The sequence below is a fragment of the Phyllobates terribilis genome, unplaced genomic scaffold (assembly GCF_046119375.1).
Source record: "Phyllobates terribilis strain yellow unplaced genomic scaffold, ASM4611937v1 Scaffold_2__4_contigs__length_985480577, whole genome shotgun sequence".
NCBI classification, from domain to species: Eukaryota; Metazoa; Chordata; class Amphibia; order Anura; family Dendrobatidae; genus Phyllobates; species Phyllobates terribilis.
Genome location: NW_027362762.1, coordinates 431,802,486 through 431,820,232, shown reverse-complemented (window position 1 = coordinate 431,820,232; position 17,747 = coordinate 431,802,486). Strand labels below are relative to the sequence as shown.

Below are 17,747 nucleotides of genomic sequence, written 5' to 3'. Positions count from 1 at the left end.
CCCTTCTTCCCCTCCATCTCCTTCTTTTTTGGCCCACATGGGTATACATGTACACATGACTGTATTTAATGGTGTGCACTCTGACTAAAGGTGTAGCTGGGACCGGTCAGCTGGACGTATAGGGACACTTGGATGCAGGTGATGGTATCTGTAAGACCAATGCATGTATTTTTGCCTTATATCTTTTGAGGCTAATAGCTGAGGTTTCTGACACAGGCCTTTGTTAGTGAGGTTTGGGGTATGTGCAATATACATGTTCTTTATGGTACTTTAGATGGATAAGCATATAAGCATTGGCATTAGCTTACATCATATGAACCATAAATCATCTGTGCAGAGTCCATATTTTGAACACAGAGGACATTCCTGGATCTGTTTGTGTTGACCATCAGAAAATGTGTGGTACATCACTGTGTGCCTGGGGATATTAGTATTTCATGGGATGGAGCTCATGGTCGGGCATTCACTATTTTGATATACTTGGGTTTTTTTAAATGTTTTTAATTAATTGAAGTGTGCTGTGCATTTGTATTTATATGAATAAAACTTGTATTCTTATGGTGATCACTGCATATTAGCAAGTTTCTTTTATCTTTGGTTTGTTGTGCTATTTATTGACATGCTGCAGGGAGATCCCAATTTTTGGATGGTGCGCGCCATGCTTGCTTTATTATAAGTATTCCAGAGTTCTTACCACATAAAGTGACTGGTCAGATTTGAAAAATGGGGCTTGGTCATTAAGCTAAAAATTGGCTCTGTCGCTAAGGGGTTAAAGGTAATTACAGACAACTCCATTCTATGAAACAAATGACAGTGTACTGAGCACTACAGTGTGCTGAGCATCACAATGGCAGATTTGCAATTTTCACTCAAACATTCACTGTTTCTGGAAAACACCAATGGAGTCAAAACAGTCACGACACCGGTAGATAAATTCCAAGATAGTTGTAATTTCCAAAAAGGGGTCACTTGAGGGTGGGTTCTGTTCTTCTGGCACTTAGGGGCTCTGTATATGGAGTCCGTAAACTATTCTACAATAATTTGTTCTCCAAGAGTCAAATAGCGCTCCGTCCCTCCAGAATCTTGCCATGTGGCTAGCAGTACTGTACAGACACATATGGGGTATTGCCATATTCAGCATATTCAATTGTGTGACAAATTTTGTTGCCATTTTTACCCATTTCCTGTGTGAAAATGTAAAATCTATGGATAAACTATTTTTTGTGGAAATAATGTAATTATTTTTTCTTCACTGTCCAATGGTATAAAATTGTGTGACACACCCGTGGTATCAATGTGATCACTGCTTGCTTAGATGAATTCATGCTTAGAGATATAGTTTGTTAAATGGGATCATTTATAGAGGTTCCTGCTGTTCTGTAACCTCAGGGGCTCTTACAGTGCATCAAGGCACCCGCAAACCCTAACAGTCAAAGCTACACTATAGTATAATAATAATAATAATAATAATAATTATAATAATAGTTTTTATTTTTATAGCGCCAACCTTTTCCCGCAGCGCTTTACAAATTTTAGGGGGGACATATACAGACAATACAGAATAAACATATCTCATATCGAAAGGAGTGAGGGCACTGCTCGCTCCTTCACTTCTAGATAAGTTCCCTGATGGGTTTAGTTTAAAAAATGGGGTCACTTGTGGGAGGGTTTCCACTGTTTAGGCACATGAGAGGCTCTGCAAATGCGACATGGTGTCCGTTATCTATTCCAGCAATTTTTGCGCTCCAAAAGTCAAATGGTGCTCCTTCCCTTCCAAGTCCTGCCGTGCGCACAAACAGTAGTTTTGCACCACCACATATCTGTGCACTCAGGAGAAATTACACAACAAATTGTATGGTCCATTTTCTCCTGTTACCCTTGTGAAAATTAAAAACTTGGGGCTAAAGCAACATTTTTGTGTGAAAAATTAAAATGTTAATTTATTCCTTCCACATTTCTTTAATTCCTGTGAAGCACCTAAAGACATAAACTGCCTGAATGTGGTTTTAAGCACTTTGAGGGGTGCAGTTTTTAAAATGGTGTCACCTTTGGGTATTTTCTGTCACATAGGCCCTTCAAAGTCACTTCAAATGTGATGTAGTCTCTAAAAAAATTGGTTTTGTAAATTTTGTTGGAAAAATGAAAAATTGCTGATTAACTCAACTCTTCTAACTTCTTAACACAAAAAAATATATATGTTTCAAAAATGGGGAAATGTTATTTATTATCTATTTTATGGGCATAAAAAATTCAAAGTTTGAAAATTGCTAAATTTTCAATTTAACAAATTTTCGATATTTTCATAAATAGACACAAATCATGTCGACCAAAATTTACCAGTAACATGAAGTACAACATGTCAAAATTTACCGGGATATGTTGAAACGTTAGAGTTATAATCTCATAAAGCGACGCTGGTCAGAATTGTAAAATTTGTCCTGGTCAGGAAGGTGAAAACAGGCTTGGGGTAAAGGGGCTAATATTCCAATTTGGCAACAGTACTCCCTACAACTATATTGTGGGAACTGGAAGAATTTTTCTGCCATGTCCCTACCACGTGGCATTTGATGTTATAGTACATGGTCCTTTTTGAGCAGGGGAAATAAATCTGCTTTAACCCCTTAGTGATGAATGCCAATTTTGACCAGCCCAAATTTTACAATTCTGACTAGCTTCACTTTATGAGGTAATAACTCTGGAAGATTTCAACGGATCTCACGGATTCTGAGAATGTTTTTTCGTGACATATTGTACTTCATGATAGTGGTAAAATTTGTTCTATGTGACTTACATTTATTTGTGAAAAAAAATGGAAATTTGGTGAAAATTTCACAATTTTCAAACTTTTAATTTTTATTCCCTTAAATCAGAGAGTAATGTGACACACAATAGTTAATAACATTTCCCACACGTCTAACGTCAACACAATTTTGGAAACATCATTTTTTTTGTTAGGAAGTTATAAGGGTTAAAAGTTGACCAGCGATTTCTCATTTTTTCAACAAAATTTGCAAAATCATTTTTTTTAGGGACCACATCACATTTGAAGTGACTTTGAGGGGTCTATATGACAGAAAATACCCCAAGTGACACCATTCTAAAAACTGAACCCCTTAAGGTGCTCAAAACCACATTCAATAAATTTATTAACCCTTCAGGTGCTTCACAGGAACTGAAGCAATATGGAAGGAAAAACAAACATTTAACTTTTTTCACCAAAATGTTACTTTAGACCCAAATTTTTTTTTATTTTCACAAGTGTAACAGGAGAATATGGACCACAAAAATTGTTGTTCAATTTCTCCTGAGCATGCCAATACCCCGTATGTTGGCAAAAACTAATGTTTGGGCACACGGCAGGGCTCGGAAGGGAAGTAGCACCATTTGACTTTTTGAAGGCAAAATTGTCTGGAATAGTGAGTGAACGGCAGGTCGCGTTTGAAGAGCCCCTGATGTTCCTCAACACTGGAAATACCTCACAAGTGACAATATTTTGGAAACTGATCCTTCAAGGATTTTATCCAGGGGTATAGTGAGAATTTTGAACCCACAAGTACGAGACAGAATTTCATAACATTAGGTCGTCATATTGAATATGTCGTCATTAGTGTTGAGCGCAAGTGCTTGCTACTTGAGTTTGCATTGGGTGCTCGAGTATGTACAGAGCATTGCGGATGCTCGAGTGAAATGCTCAGGTCCCCGCCCCGAATGTTTTGTGACGGTTAAGAAAAAAAAAAAAAAAACATTCAGGGCTTGCCTATGAATGTTTTTTATTTTTTTTTATGTCTAACAGCTACGAAACATGTGGGGCAGGGGACTCGAACATGTCACTCGAGGACTCGCGATACTCGGTGCATACCCGAGCACACAATGCAAACTCGAGTATCGAATCATCAGATCGTCATCTTTTTTTTTTACTTTTGAAAAAAAAACAATCCTAAGGCTGTGTGCCCACGATGCGTTTTTTAAGCATTTCTGCAGCGGCAAAAAACGCTGCAGAAACGCTTAAAAAACGCATGGTAGAAGGCCTGCCATGTTCCCCAATGATAATCCGCATGTGCTGTGCACATGCTGCGGACATTTCCGCTGCGGATTATCATTGCGTAAAAAAACGCAGCACTACCAATTATTTTGCGGAATCACAGCGTTTTCGCCGCCATTGACTTGCATTAGAACGCATGTATTCCACTTCACTAGATAAGCACATGCGGAATACATGCGTTCAATGTTCAGGTGGTACCCAGGTCTAGAGGAGAGGAGACTCTCCTCCGGACCCGGGTACAATAGATAGATAAGCACAAGCGGAATACATGCGTTCAATGTGCGGATGGTACCCGGGTCTAGAGGAGAGGAGACTCTCCTCCGGACCCGGGTACCATAGAAACTGTAAAAAAAAAAAAAAAAAAAAAAAAAGAATAAAATAAATATATACTTACCTTCTGGCAGCCCGCGGTGTGCTCATCCTCCCATGCCGGCAGATTGCGATGGACTGGAGGACCTGCACTGACGTCATAGTCATGTGACGGGTCACACGATGCTGACGTCGGCAGGTCCTTCAGTGTACCGCGATCTGCTGGCAGCCAGGACGGTGAAGCAAGACTGCAGGGGCCATCGGAAGGTAAGTATATATTTATTTTTTTATTTTTTACCATTCTTTAAGGTCACAGTATATAAATCCATGCCTTTTGCATGGATTTATATAGTGTGACCAAGTTGTCAAGCACTTTCCAAGTGATGCTAAAATCGCTTGGAAAGCGCTTGTCAAGAACAACGCTTCACTTCCGCATGTCCCTGGCAGGAAAAACGCATGTACAATCCGCATGCATTTTTTCTGCCAGGTGAGATGCAGAAACGCTCAGGAAAAATCCGGAGCATTTCTGCATCGTGGGCACATAGCCTAACTCCAACCCCAAAGCTAACACAAACCTAACCAAAAACCCTAACACCAATCCTAACACAACCCTAACCCCAACACAACCCTAACCCCAAACAATAGAAAAAATAAAAAAAAATTATTTTATAATTTTTATTTAACTAAAGGGGGATTTGATTTATTAATTTTTGCCATTTGATCACTATGATAGACCCTATCACAGTGATCAAAAAGAACCAATAGGAAAAATTCCCTATTGTTGCCGGGTACTGGCTGGAAGATCTCGGCGGGCGCACTGTGCATGCGCCTGCCATTTTTGTTCAGGAAGATGACGCGGAGGGAGGGGACAGCGCAGGAGGGATCAGGGGATGGCGGAGGTACCACGGGGCTCGAGGGACATCATTTCTCTCTTCTCTGACATGTATATCATGTCAGAAGAGAGAAAAATAGTTTTAATAGTGGGCACAGCTTGTTTGTTTTTTTTAGTGATTGGGGACAGGAAAAACTGGCCCTGATCATGTTCTCCAGGGTCTCAGCTACCCCCGATAGATTTTCTGACTCTTAAGGGCCGCCGTTTTAATACGTATCAGCAGTTGTTAAGGGGTTAAGCAAAACTCTGCATATAAATTCTTAAACACATGAATTGGCAAGTTTGTACAATAAGTACCTGAATTTCATAAATATAGTCTATATAGCATTTCAATATTTATATATTTGCATATATCTTGATGTACACAGTGTGCTGCTACACTGTTTTGTATGTATAGGTATCCTAAATTACCTTTTTACAGTCTTGGCAAAAGACAGAAGTGGTGCCCAGTAATCCAAGATGCTCCCCGCAGAGCAGGCATTGTGACATCCCATTGCCCATCACATTTTTCCTCATGTTTTCTAGTCTTTCCACAAGACGTCTACAAGTAAAAGCATATATTTGACTAAATTACCTAAATTAATTTCCTGAAAGGTCTAATGGTTTGCAAACAAACAAATGTGCAATATGAATGTAACATCTTGAATAAACAACTTTATTAATCTCTTGTTATAAAGCTCATAAACAAGAAATGTAACTCATTTATCATTGCTATTTATCAGTCAAATTTTCGATGATGAAGAAAGGAGAAGGGGAAGACAGAACAAAGAACAAGAAGAAGAAATAATTCTTAAAATAAATTGAGTATCACATTTGACCAGTATACTAAATTTGCAGAAAACTACAAATTTTTATGTAGATAAGATTTAATGGGTTTTCCAGGCTCAGTCACTATGTGACTGCAGATTAGCAAATATTTACAGTGTGCAAGGTGCCAAACTGTCAGGATTCCCCTCTATCACCAGCCCAAGTGGGCAGTCATATGAACGCAAGTATAAGATTTGCATAGTTGCAGTCAGGTGCAGACTAGATTTTCATCCAATTTTGCCAATGGCGTTACTTAGAAACGTGGATAAAAATCTAGTCGCATCTGACTGTAACTACAGTATGTTAATCACATACTTGTAGTCACTTGACAGCTTACCGACCCCTTTCACCTCGATAAATTGAACCCATCAGAGCTAAGCAAGTAAACAAAGGGCCCTCACAGTTCAACAATGATTATATAGGTTTGTAAATAAGATTTTTTTTTAAACTTGCCTGAAAGTAAGGAATGTATCATTGACAAAATAATTTATACTCATTTAGTATGTTCCCTGCCACTCCAGCACTTCCATGCTGGATGTCCTGCTATCTTTGTTTGCTATTCTATAGTGTTGATGTTTTGACTTTTGTCAGGTTACCACTGCAGTTGACCTGAGTGGTGATGGAAACCCAGTCAGTATGAGACTGCTGTGGCAAGTGATTGACTGTAATATACTTAAAAATGTATCACTGCAGACAACCAAAATAGGCAATGGAGCCGTAGATGGGATTTAGCAGGCTAGTATACTTTGTTTTTTAAAGCATTTCCTGCTTTCTGGCCATTTTTTATATTGCAAATTCCCTTTAAACCAGCTTGCAGTCTCCTAGAGTGGCATGTAAAAGTTTGGGCACCCCTGGTCAAAATTACTGTATTGTTAGCCGTTAAGCAAGTTGAAGATGAAATTATCATTATGGGTGACAAAGTTAAAGATGACACATTTTCTATGCATTTTAGGCAAAAATATATATGTTGTAATTTTTTACATTTTAAAAAATTACAAAAATGAAAATGGGCTGATGCAAAAGTTTGGCCACACTGCATGGTCAGTACCTAGTACCAAGTATCAAAACTTGTAAATGCTTTTTGGAGCCAGCCAAGAGTCTTTCAATTCTTGTTTGAGGGATTTTCATCCATTCTTCCTTCGGAAAATTCTTACGGGTCTGTGAGATTTCTGGGTCGTCTTGCATGCACTGCTATTTTGAGGTCTAGCCACAGATTTTCAATGATGTTAACATCAGGGGTGTTAGAACCTTGCTCTTAGGTTTTTTCCTTTGCTGGTCACATGACCTTGTTGGCCTATTTAATCCTGCTCCGCCCTTCTGGCTTTGCTGGACTTCATTGTATAACTACTTTCTAGCTAGCCTGTGCTCTGTATCTAACTCTGTTAGTTTGCTTGGTCTACGGACCTCTATGTTCTATATATTTTGTTTGTTCGTCTGTCTGCTACTATTTCTGTTAGGAGGTGTCCATTTTCCTCCCAGTCCTTAGTACTTGTAGGGATTCCTCCCCCACATCTATAGGTCTCCGTACAGACTAGCTTAGGACTTTAGCAGGTCTGATTTCAGGATCAGGTCCCCTGTTACATCGTAGGGATTCAGCTGAGTTCTATCGTAGGGACAGATCTCCTCTCTTTCCTTAGCTCTGGTAGCAGAACATAACAGTAAGTCCAGCCTGCAAATTCTCTAAGGAAAGATTTTTCTGTTCCATCATGGTGTCGGTTCAGGATTTGGCTCATCGCCTGCAGGGACTCTCTCTGGAGGTGGCCGAGCTCCGTCAGCACGTGAGTAACTGTCCTGGAGCACATTTCTTGGAGCCTAAGGTATGTTTGCCGGATTTATTTTTTGGTGAACACCGAGAATTTTTTTCATTTAAAAATGCTTGCTTATTGTATTTTCGTTTGAGACCCAAGTCCTCTGGGGATGAATCCCAGCGCATAGGGTTCATAATGTCACTTTTGCGCAAAGAGCCTCAGGAGTGGGCCTTTTCTTTGCAACCTAGTGATACATGCTTCAGATCAGTGGATAGTTTTTTTTCTGCTTTGGGGCTATTATATGATGATCCTGACCGTGTCACATCAGCTGAGACTGAGTTAAGACGTTTGAGACAAGGATCAGGTAATGTGGAAAAATATTGTACTCATTTCCGTCGATGGTCTACTCAAACAGGGTGGAACGATTCTGCTCTGAAAAGTCTATTTCTTGCTGGGCTCAATGAAAGGGTTAAAGACCTGCTAATTGCTTATCCTACACCTGAAGATTTGCAACAGGCTATGCAATTAGCTATACGGGTGGATAGAAGACTGCGTGCAAGGGTTAATGAGAGCAAATCCTCTGCTATGTCAGTTTCTGGTTATAAGAATGTGTGTACTAACAGTGGTGAACCGATGGAGATTAGATCGGTGGCACCTCGCTCTCAAGAAAAAGACCGTAGACTTTTTGAAGGCTTGTGTTTCTATTGCGGAAAATCTGGTCATTTGATTAAAGGCTGTGAGCTTTGTATGAAGAAAGAAAAAAAAATGGTCAGTCATGCCCGTATTGCCTGTTTAAATTCCAAGGGTGTATTTTTAGCTGCTTCCACGATTGCTCAGGAAAAATTAATGGAATTTCGGGTGTTTGTCGATTGTGGGTCTACTCTGAATGTAATTGATGGGGGATTCTTGGAAAGACTCAATTTAAAACCCGAACCTTTATCATCCCCCATTGCTGTGGTTTCTGTGGATGGTTCCCCTTTGAAGAATATTACTCTCAAGGTCTGTGAATTTCCTCTCACTATTAATGGTGTTCACCATGAGAAATTGGATTTGGTAGTGTTGAATAACTTGCCTTCTCCAGTAATATTGGGATTGCCCTGGTTAAAATTTCACAATCCTGTACTGGATTGGTCTACCAATGAAATTAAATCTTGGAGCCATAAATGTTATGACAAGTGTTGTAACGGGCGTATTGCAGCTTTGGATAGGGGAGAATTGCCTGTTCCTATTCAGGATTTTTGGAGAGTTTTTTCTGAGAAGGAATCGCAGGTTTTGCCTCCCCATAGAGACTATGAATGTTCTATTGAATTTGTCCCTGGAGCGACTCTTCCTAAAAGTCGTTTATTTAACCTTACTATTCCTGAGAGGAAGGCTTTGGAGGAATACATACAGACAAGTTTGGCCGCCGGTCACATTAGGCCCTCTAAGTCTCCTGTGGCGGTTGGATTTTTTTTTGTAAAAAAAAAGGACGGCGGTTTACGTCCTTGTCTGGATTTTCGTGAGATTAACAAAATTACTGTACGCAATCCTTACCCACTGCCATTGATTCCTGATTTATTTAACCAGTTAATGGGGGCCAAGTGGTTCTCTAAAATTGACCTTAAGGGGGCATACAATCTGTTGCGCATGAAGGAGGGTGACGAATGGAAGACTGCTTTTAACACTCCTGTGGGTCATTTTGAGAATCTGGTGATGCCTTTTGGTCTTACCAATGCTCCTGCATTTTTTCAGAATCTTATTAATGACATCCTTAGACCTTTGATCGGCAAAAATGTGGTTGTGTATTTGGATGACATTTTGATTTATTCGCCGGATCTGGAGTCTCATTGGCGGAGCGTACGTGAGGTATTACAGTTGTTAATGGACAATTCGCTTTTTGCTAAGCTGGAGAAATGTGAGTTCGCTGTACAGAGAATTAGTTTTTTGGGTTACATTATCTCCAGCGAAGGTTTTGAGATGGACCCGGTTAAAGTTCAAGCTGTACAGGAATGGCCTAGGCCTATTGGTTTGAAATCGATACAGAGGTTTTTAGGTTTCGCCAATTATTACAGAAAATTCATAAAAAATTTTTCTAGATTGTCAAACCTCTGACCGATCTCACCAGGAAAGGTGCTGATGCGGTTCAGTGGTCTTCTGAGGCTATTGAAGCTTTTGTGTATCTCAAGGAGAGGTTCACCTCTGCTCCCATCCTTATGCAGCCTGATGTGACTAAGCCATTTTTGGTTGAGGTTAATGCTTCCTCTGTGGGGGTTGGCGCAGTATTGTCTCAGGATAACGGGGATGGATTATATCCCTGTGCCTTTTTTTCAAAAAAAAATTTCGGAGACTGAACTGAATTACGATATTGGTAATCGGGAATTATTGGCTATTAAACTCGCATTTGAACACTGGCGCCACTTCTTGGAAGGTGCGGAATTTCCCGTTCAGGTTCTTACGGATCATAAAAATCTGATATATCTTGATGCTGCCAAGCGCCTGAATGCCCGTCAGGCTAGGTGGGCACTGTTTTTCTCGCGGTTTAATTTCTCCGTTACTTACATCCCTGGTACTAAGAATGTTAAGGCGGATGCCTTGTCTCGTAGTTTTTCTCCCATAGTCGGTGCTGAGAAAGAGGAGAACATTTTACAAGAAGGTGTTGTGATAGCTGCTTTGGACTCCGTTTTGGAAGATGAGATTCTTAAAGCACAGGAGAATGCCCCATCTAACACTCCTCATGGGAGGTTGTTTGTGCCTGGGACCTTTAGGAGAGATTTGTTTGTTGAGTGTCACGAATCTCGGTTGGCAGGTCATCCCGGAATCTCTGAGACCAAGACACTGGTGGGTCGCAGTTTTTGGTGGCCTGGATGGCAGAAGGAAGTCATTAAGTGGGTGCGTCAATGTACTATATGTGCTAGATCTAAGTCCTCTCATACTCCTGCTGCGGGGTTGCTTTGTCCTTTGGAGGTTCCCAGTGCTCCTTGGACACATTTGGCTATGGACTTTATAACTGACCTTCCCCCCTCTGAGGGTTTTACTGTCATCTGGGTGGTCGTGGACCGTTTTAGCAAGATGTGTCACTTGGTTCCCTTCGTCAAACTGCCCTGCGCTAAAACTCTCGCTAAGGCCTTGGTCAAGGAAATTGTCAGACTTCATGGCGTTCCTACTGACATTGTTTCTGATAGGGGTCCTCAGTTCGTGGCTCGTTTTTGGCGTGCCTTTTGTGACAGGTTGGGAGTTCATTTATCGTTCTCGTCCGGATATCATCCTGAATCTAATGGCCAGACAGAAAGGAAAAACCAGGATGTTGAGCAGTTCTTGCGTTGTTTTGTGGCAGACAATCAAGAGGGGTGGTCTGAGTTTCTGCCACTTGCTGAATTTGCTCTGAACAATCATACATCTTCTTCTGCTGGTTGTTCGCCTTTTTTTTGTTGTTCTGGGAGACATCCGTCGTTTGGGTCGTTCTCCAAGTTGGGATCTGCCGTGCCTGAGGAGGAGAATTTTTCCGGTGATTTGGAGAGAGTTTGGACGGATGTGCGTGGTAATCTTCAGGAGGCCAACAGAAAATCTAAAGACTACTTTGATAGGAAATGACAGGAGGTTTTGTTCGCTGTTGGTGACATGGTTTGGTTGTCCTCTAGGAATCTGCGGTTGAGGATTCCTTCTAAGAAATTGGGTCCCAAGTTTGTAGGGCCCTTTAAGGTGCTTCAGGTTGTCAACCAATCTGCTGTTAGGTTGGAGGTTCCTACCTCCTGGAGAATTAATCCGGTATTTCATGTCTCTCTGTTAAAAAAAGCTGTTGTGTCGGATGGTGATGCCTCTGCCTCTGTTCCTCCGGTGGTGGAGGACGGGGAATATGAAATTTCTCGCATCCTTAACTCTAGACGGTATAGAGGTAGTTTGCAGTATCTTGTGGCCTGGAAAGGTTTCGGACCCGAGGATAACTCTTGGGTGAGGTCAGATGATGTTTCCGCGTCCAGACTTATCAGAGCGTTTCACAGGAGATTTCCTGATAAGCCTGGTCCTAGGGGATCCGGAGGATCCTCTTAGAAGGGGGGGTACTGTTAGAACCTTGCTCTTAGGTTTTTTCCTTTGCTGGTCACATGACCTTGTTGGCCTATTTAATCCTGCTCCGCCCTTCTGGCTTTGCTGGACTTCATTGTATAACTACTTTCTAGCTAGCCTGTGCTCTGTATCTAACTCTGTTAGTTTGCTTGGTCTACGGACCTCTATGTTCTATATATTTTGTTTGTTCGTCTGTCTGCTACTATTTCTGTTAGGAGGTGTCCATTTTCCTCCCAGTCCTTAGTACTTGTAGGGATTCCTCCCCCACATCTATAGGTCTCCGTACAGACTAGCTTAGGACTTTAGCAGGTCTGATCGCAGGATCAGGTCCCCTGTTACATCGTAGGGATTCAGCTGAGTTCTATCGTAGGGACAGATCTCCTCTCTTTCCTTAGCTCTGGTAGCAGAACATAACAAGGGGACTCTGAGGGCCATTGTAAAACCTTCAGCTTGTGCCTTCTGAGGTAGACTATTATGGATTTTGACGTGTGTTTAGGATCATTATCCATTTGTAGAAGCCATCCTCTTTTCAACTTCAGCTTTTATACAGTATAAGTTTGCATCAAGAAGTTGTTGAAATTTCATTGAATCCATTCTTCCCTATATCAGGGAAATGCTCCCCGTGCCACAGGCTGAAACACAACCCCAAAGCATGATTGATTCACCCCCATGCTTAATGGTTGGCAAGATGTTCTTTTCCTGTAAAACCTTCAGCTTGTTCTTTTGCATAAGTCTGACGCTGAATTTTATGGTGAGAATGCAGGAGAGGTTTTCTTCTGATGACTCTTCCATGAAGGAAATTTTTGTGCAGGTGTCTCTGAACAGTAGAACAAGGTACCACAACTCCAGAGTCTGCTAAATCTTTCTGAAAGTCTTTTTCAGTCAAGTGGGGGTTCTGATTTGCCTTACAATTCTATGAGCAGCTCTAACTGAAATTTTGCTTGGTCATCCAAACCTTCTCTTGACCTCCACTATTCCTATTCACAGACATTTTTTAATTATATTTTGAACTGAGAAAAGGGCAATTGAAAACGCTTTGCTATCTTCATATAGCCTTCTCCTGTTTTGTGGGCCTCCACCATTTTCATTTTCAGAGTGCTAGGCAGCTGCATAGAAGGACCCATGGCTGCAGTTTCTGGCACAAGGTTAGAGGAGGCTGAGTTTTTATAAAGCTGGGAAATTTGCATCACCTGGCTTTTCCTAAAGATGATAGTGAACAAGCCATAACCCTAACAGGCTAATTAACCCCTTAATAACATTTGACGTACTAATACGCGTCTGTGCCCTGGGACTTAAGAGCCAGACCCGTATTAGTACGTCATATCTTTAATGCGGCACCGCGACTTAAGTCGCGATGACAGCATTAAAGTTACGGTGCCATCCTACCTCTTGGTAGATGGAGTCATCATCCCAGGGGCTGTCGCCGCCCCCCAGCACCAGCGATCGCTGTGATTGGCTGTTCAAATCTGAACAGCCAATCACAGCATTTCTCACTGTTTCCGGCAATGTGATTGCCGGAAACAGTGATCTGCAGCCTAGGATCGGTGCTCCTAAGAGCACCGATCCTAGGCTGTTGCTAGGACACCCCAGCCCTGGCCCCAGACTGCTATGATCGGTGCAATCACCGATCACATCGATCGCACCGATCGTAGCGCGACCGCGCGGTGACAGGGCAGTCATGGGGCGGTGACCGGCTTGTGACCTGCCTGTCACCGCCCCATGACCCCCTGTAATGTGATTCAAGCCCCCAGACTACTGTGATTGGAGCGATCGATGATGACATCGATCGCTCCAATCAGAGTACCTGAATACAGGTGACCAGGCGGTCACAGGGAAGTGTCACCTCTCTGTGACCCCCTGTGGTGCGTGCTCTGCTCCAGCCATGTCTGATTGGTGCAATCAGTGTCACCAATCAGATGGCTGGGGCACAACATGCACCACAGGGGGTCACAGAGAGGTGACACCTCCCTGTGACCGCCTGGTCACCTGTATTCAGGTACTCTGATTGGAGCGATCAATGTCATCAATGAATGCTCCAATCAGATTACCTCCACCTGTCACCACCCCATCATCACCCTGTGACCGCCCTGCAGACCCTCACACTTGGTGAGGATTTCTACAGAGCGATCACATCTGATGTGTCTGTGCTGGGCCTTGTAGTGACACAGAATATTCTGTGACACCACAAGACCATCTTCTCACTGTTCCAGTCGCTGCTGCTGCTGCCGCTGCTCCTGGATCTTCTGTTCCAGCGTCCTGGATCTTCTGCTCCAGCTCCTGGATCTTCTGCTCCTGACCTGCTGTGATTCCTGCTCCAGAGCCTGCTGCTGATCCTGCAGAGAAGACTTTGGTAAGTCTGTTCTCCCCTCATCCACCCCAATTCCCCCTCCCCCCTCTTTTTACCCACCCCCCCTTACTTTTTTTTCTGCGTCCTGCAGCGGTCTCCAGCTCTGGTCCGAGTTTCCAGCTCCGCTCCCGGTCACCGGCGCCGGGCTCCAGGTCACCAGCACCGGGCTCCTGGTCTCCTGCTCAGGGCTCCCGGGCTCCTGCTCAGGGCTCCTGGTCACCAGCGCCGGGCTCCTGGTCTCCTTCTCCGGGCTCCTGCGCCGGGCTCCCGGTCACCAGCTTCGGGCTCCTGGTCACCAGCGCCGGGCTCCCGGTCTCCTGCTCCGGTCTCCTGCTCTGGGTCTTCTGTTCCAGTCCTGCTGACCCTTTGGTAAGTCCATCTCTGATCTCCCCTCATCCACCCCAATCCCCCTCTTCCCACTCCCCTGTCTTTTTACCCCCCTTCCCACCCCAATCCGCCTCACCCCAGTGTCCCTGTTAATTCTTTTGCTTCTGATCTCCAGCTCCAGTACCGGTCTCCGGCTCCGGGCTCCTGGTCTCCTGCTCCGGGTTCCGGGTCTCCTGCTCCGGGCTCCTGGTCTCCTGCTCCGGGTCTCCTGTTCCGGGCTCCTGCTCCGGGTTCCTGATCTCCTGCTCCAGGCTCCCGGGCTCCTGCTCTGGGTCTTCTGTTCCAGTCCTGCTGACCCTTTGGTAAGTCCATCTCTGATCTCCCCTCATCCACCCCAATCCCCCTCTTCCCACTCCCCTGTCTTTTTACCCCCCTTCCCACCCCAATCCGCCTCACCCCAGTGTCCCTGTTAATTCTTTTGCTTCTGATCTCCAGCTCCAGTACCGGTCTCCTGCTCCGGGCTCCTGGTCTCCTGCTCTGGGCTCCTGCTCCAGGCTCCTTCTCCGGGCTCCCGGTCTCCTGCTCCGGGCTCCCGGTCACCAGCGCCGGACTCCCGGTCACCAGCGCCGGACTCCCGGTCACCAGCGCCGGACTCCCGGTCACCAGCGCTGGACTCCCGGTCACCAGCGCCGGACTCCTGCTCCGGGCTCCCGGTCCTGAAAGAAGAACAGAGAGGACTTTGGTAAGTAATCTCTGATCTTCCCTCATCCAACCCAATTCCCCTCTTCCCACACATTTGTGCGCACATCCAGCAGCCGCCGAGTATTGATCGGTGGCATAGTTCACCAATCCACACTCGTGCTCGCTGTTTGCACCACATACAGTATTTCCTTTTTCCACACACTCTAAATAAAGTACTGACACACACACACTCTCAATAAAGTATTGACACACACGCACCACATACATAACAAACAATGTCCTGCTCATCCCAAACTCAGTATTCAGCGGAGGAGGCATACGCTATTCTTGCCTCCGACACTGACAGTGAGGGTGAGGATCCCACATTTCTTTATTTTTCCGACTCCTCGTCGTCTTCCTCCTCCTCTTCTTCCTCCTCTTCCTCAGGTTCTGCTGGCCCGCCCCGCCGTCGTCGCAGGAGAGATGTTCCAGCGCCCCCCACTACTGAGCCTATATGGACTTCGCCCCCCGAAAATTATGAGCCGCTGATTCCTGATTTCGTAGCGGAATCAGGAATCAAGTTTGACACCACCGGCCTCACAGAAATAGACTTTTTCAAAGTCTTTTTCTCTGAGGATTTTCTAAACCTCCTGGTGGGCCAAACTAATTTGTATGCTCATCAATTTTTAGAACAAAACCCCTCTTCATCATTTTCTAACTGGTCTCCTGTAGACGCAGTAGAAATGATGAAGTTTTGGGGCCTGGTCCTTCTTATGGGGACCTTGAAGAAGCCCGAGCTTCGGCAATACTGGAGTGTTGACGTTTTGTATATGTGTTCCGAATGGTCATGCCCCGGACACGCTTTCAGGCCATCTACAAGTTCTTGCATTACCAAGATAATGCAAGGTGTCCTGCACGCGATGACCCGAACTTTGATCGTCTTTTCAAAGTTCGGCCTGTCATCGAACACTTCAACAACAAGTTTGGTGAAGTGTACGTGCCCCAAAGGGACATCTGTGTGGATGAGTCCTTAATTTCTTTTAAGGGGCGGCTTGGATTCCGGCAGTACCTGCCCAGTAAGAGGGCAAGGTACGGGATCAAGCTGTATAAACTTTGTGAGAGTACCTCAGGTTACACTCACAAGTTTAGAGTTTATGAAGGGAAGGACTCCCGGATTGAACCCCCTGAATGCCCCCCTGTTCTGGGAGTGAGTGGGAAAATTGTGTGGGACTTGGTGCACCCACTGCTTGATAAAGGTTATCACCTCTACGTGGATAACTTTTATACAAGTATCTCGCTCTTCCAGTCCCTCTCCGCGCGACGTACCGCAGCCTGCGGTACTGTCCGCAAAATGCAGAAAGGCCTCCCAAAGACGTTAATTGGGCAGCTGCTCAGAAGGGGTGAGAGCAGAGCCCAATGTAGCGACCACCTGTTGATGGTCAAGTACAAGGACAAAAGGGATGTCCTTTTCTTGACCACCATACATGGTGATGGCAGCACACTCAGCACTGTACGAGGTTCCACTACACAGGTCGTCAAACCAGACTGTGTAGTGGGGTACAACAAGTACATGGGGGGAGTTGATCTCTCTGATTAAGTCTTCCAGCCATACAGTGCTTTGAGAAAGTCCAGAGTGTGGTACAAGAAGCTGGCCGTGCACATTGTACAGATGGCAATGCACAATGCTTTCCTTCTGTCACAATGTGCAGGCCAGACTTCTGCGTCGTATCTTCAGCTTCAGGAAACAGTTATCAAGGCCCTGATATTTGGCAGCGGTGACAGAGCGGGACCCAGTACTTCTGGAATTGAAGGACCGAGAATTGTACCAGGCCAGCATTTCCTAGGGAAGATCCCTCACAGCGGAAAAAAAGGAAAGTCACAAAAGAGGTGCCGAGTGTGTTATAAAAGTGGAATACGCAAGGACACCATTTATCAATGTGACACCTGCCCTGACAAACTTGGCCTGTGTATGAAAGACTGCTTCAAAAGGTACCATACTTCGATGGACTATTGAATTAATTTCTGACGTATGACAACCTGACGAACACTACACAGCTGACGTAGTGTTTTTCAGGTTGTCATACGTCAGTTGTGTAGTGTTCGTCAGATTGTCCTACACAACTGATGTACAACACTACATTGCAAAATTCAAAAATCAACTAACTACCAAAAAGGGGGCACTTGTTAGGCATTTCACTGTTTAGGCACATCAGGGGCTCTGAGAACATGACATGACGCCCGCAGACCATTCCATCAAAGTCTGCGTTCAAAAGCGTCACTCCTTCCCTTCCGAGCCCTTACATGCGCCCAAACAGTAGTTTTTTCCAACACATGGGGTATATGCATACTCAGGAGAAATTGCACAACAACTTATGGGGTGCAATTTCTCCTGGTACCCTTGTGAAAATATTTTTTTTTGCATTTTTGTGGAAAAAATGTTTTTTTTTTATTTTCACAAGTCAACATTATGATTTTCTGTGAAGCACCTGGGGGTTCAATGGGCTCACCACACATCTATATAAGTTCCCTTGGGGGGTCTAGTTTCCAAAATGG

The 17,747-nt window shown here is 44.1% G+C and overlaps 1 protein-coding gene across 6 annotated transcripts in view; it reads right to left on the bottom strand.

Annotated features, from left to right (window-relative positions):
- The window catches only part of RPH3AL (rabphilin 3A like (without C2 domains)), a 467,437-nt gene that overhangs the window by 217,592 nt on the left and 232,098 nt on the right, over positions 1-17,747 (bottom strand). For all 6 annotated transcript variants that reach the window (XM_073665322.1, XM_073665306.1, XM_073665341.1 and 3 more), the window contains one exon: positions 5,655-5,784. In XM_073665322.1, the coding sequence (XP_073521423.1) occupies positions 5,655-5,784 (130 nt within the window). The remainder of the gene's footprint in view (positions 1-5,654; positions 5,785-17,747) is intronic.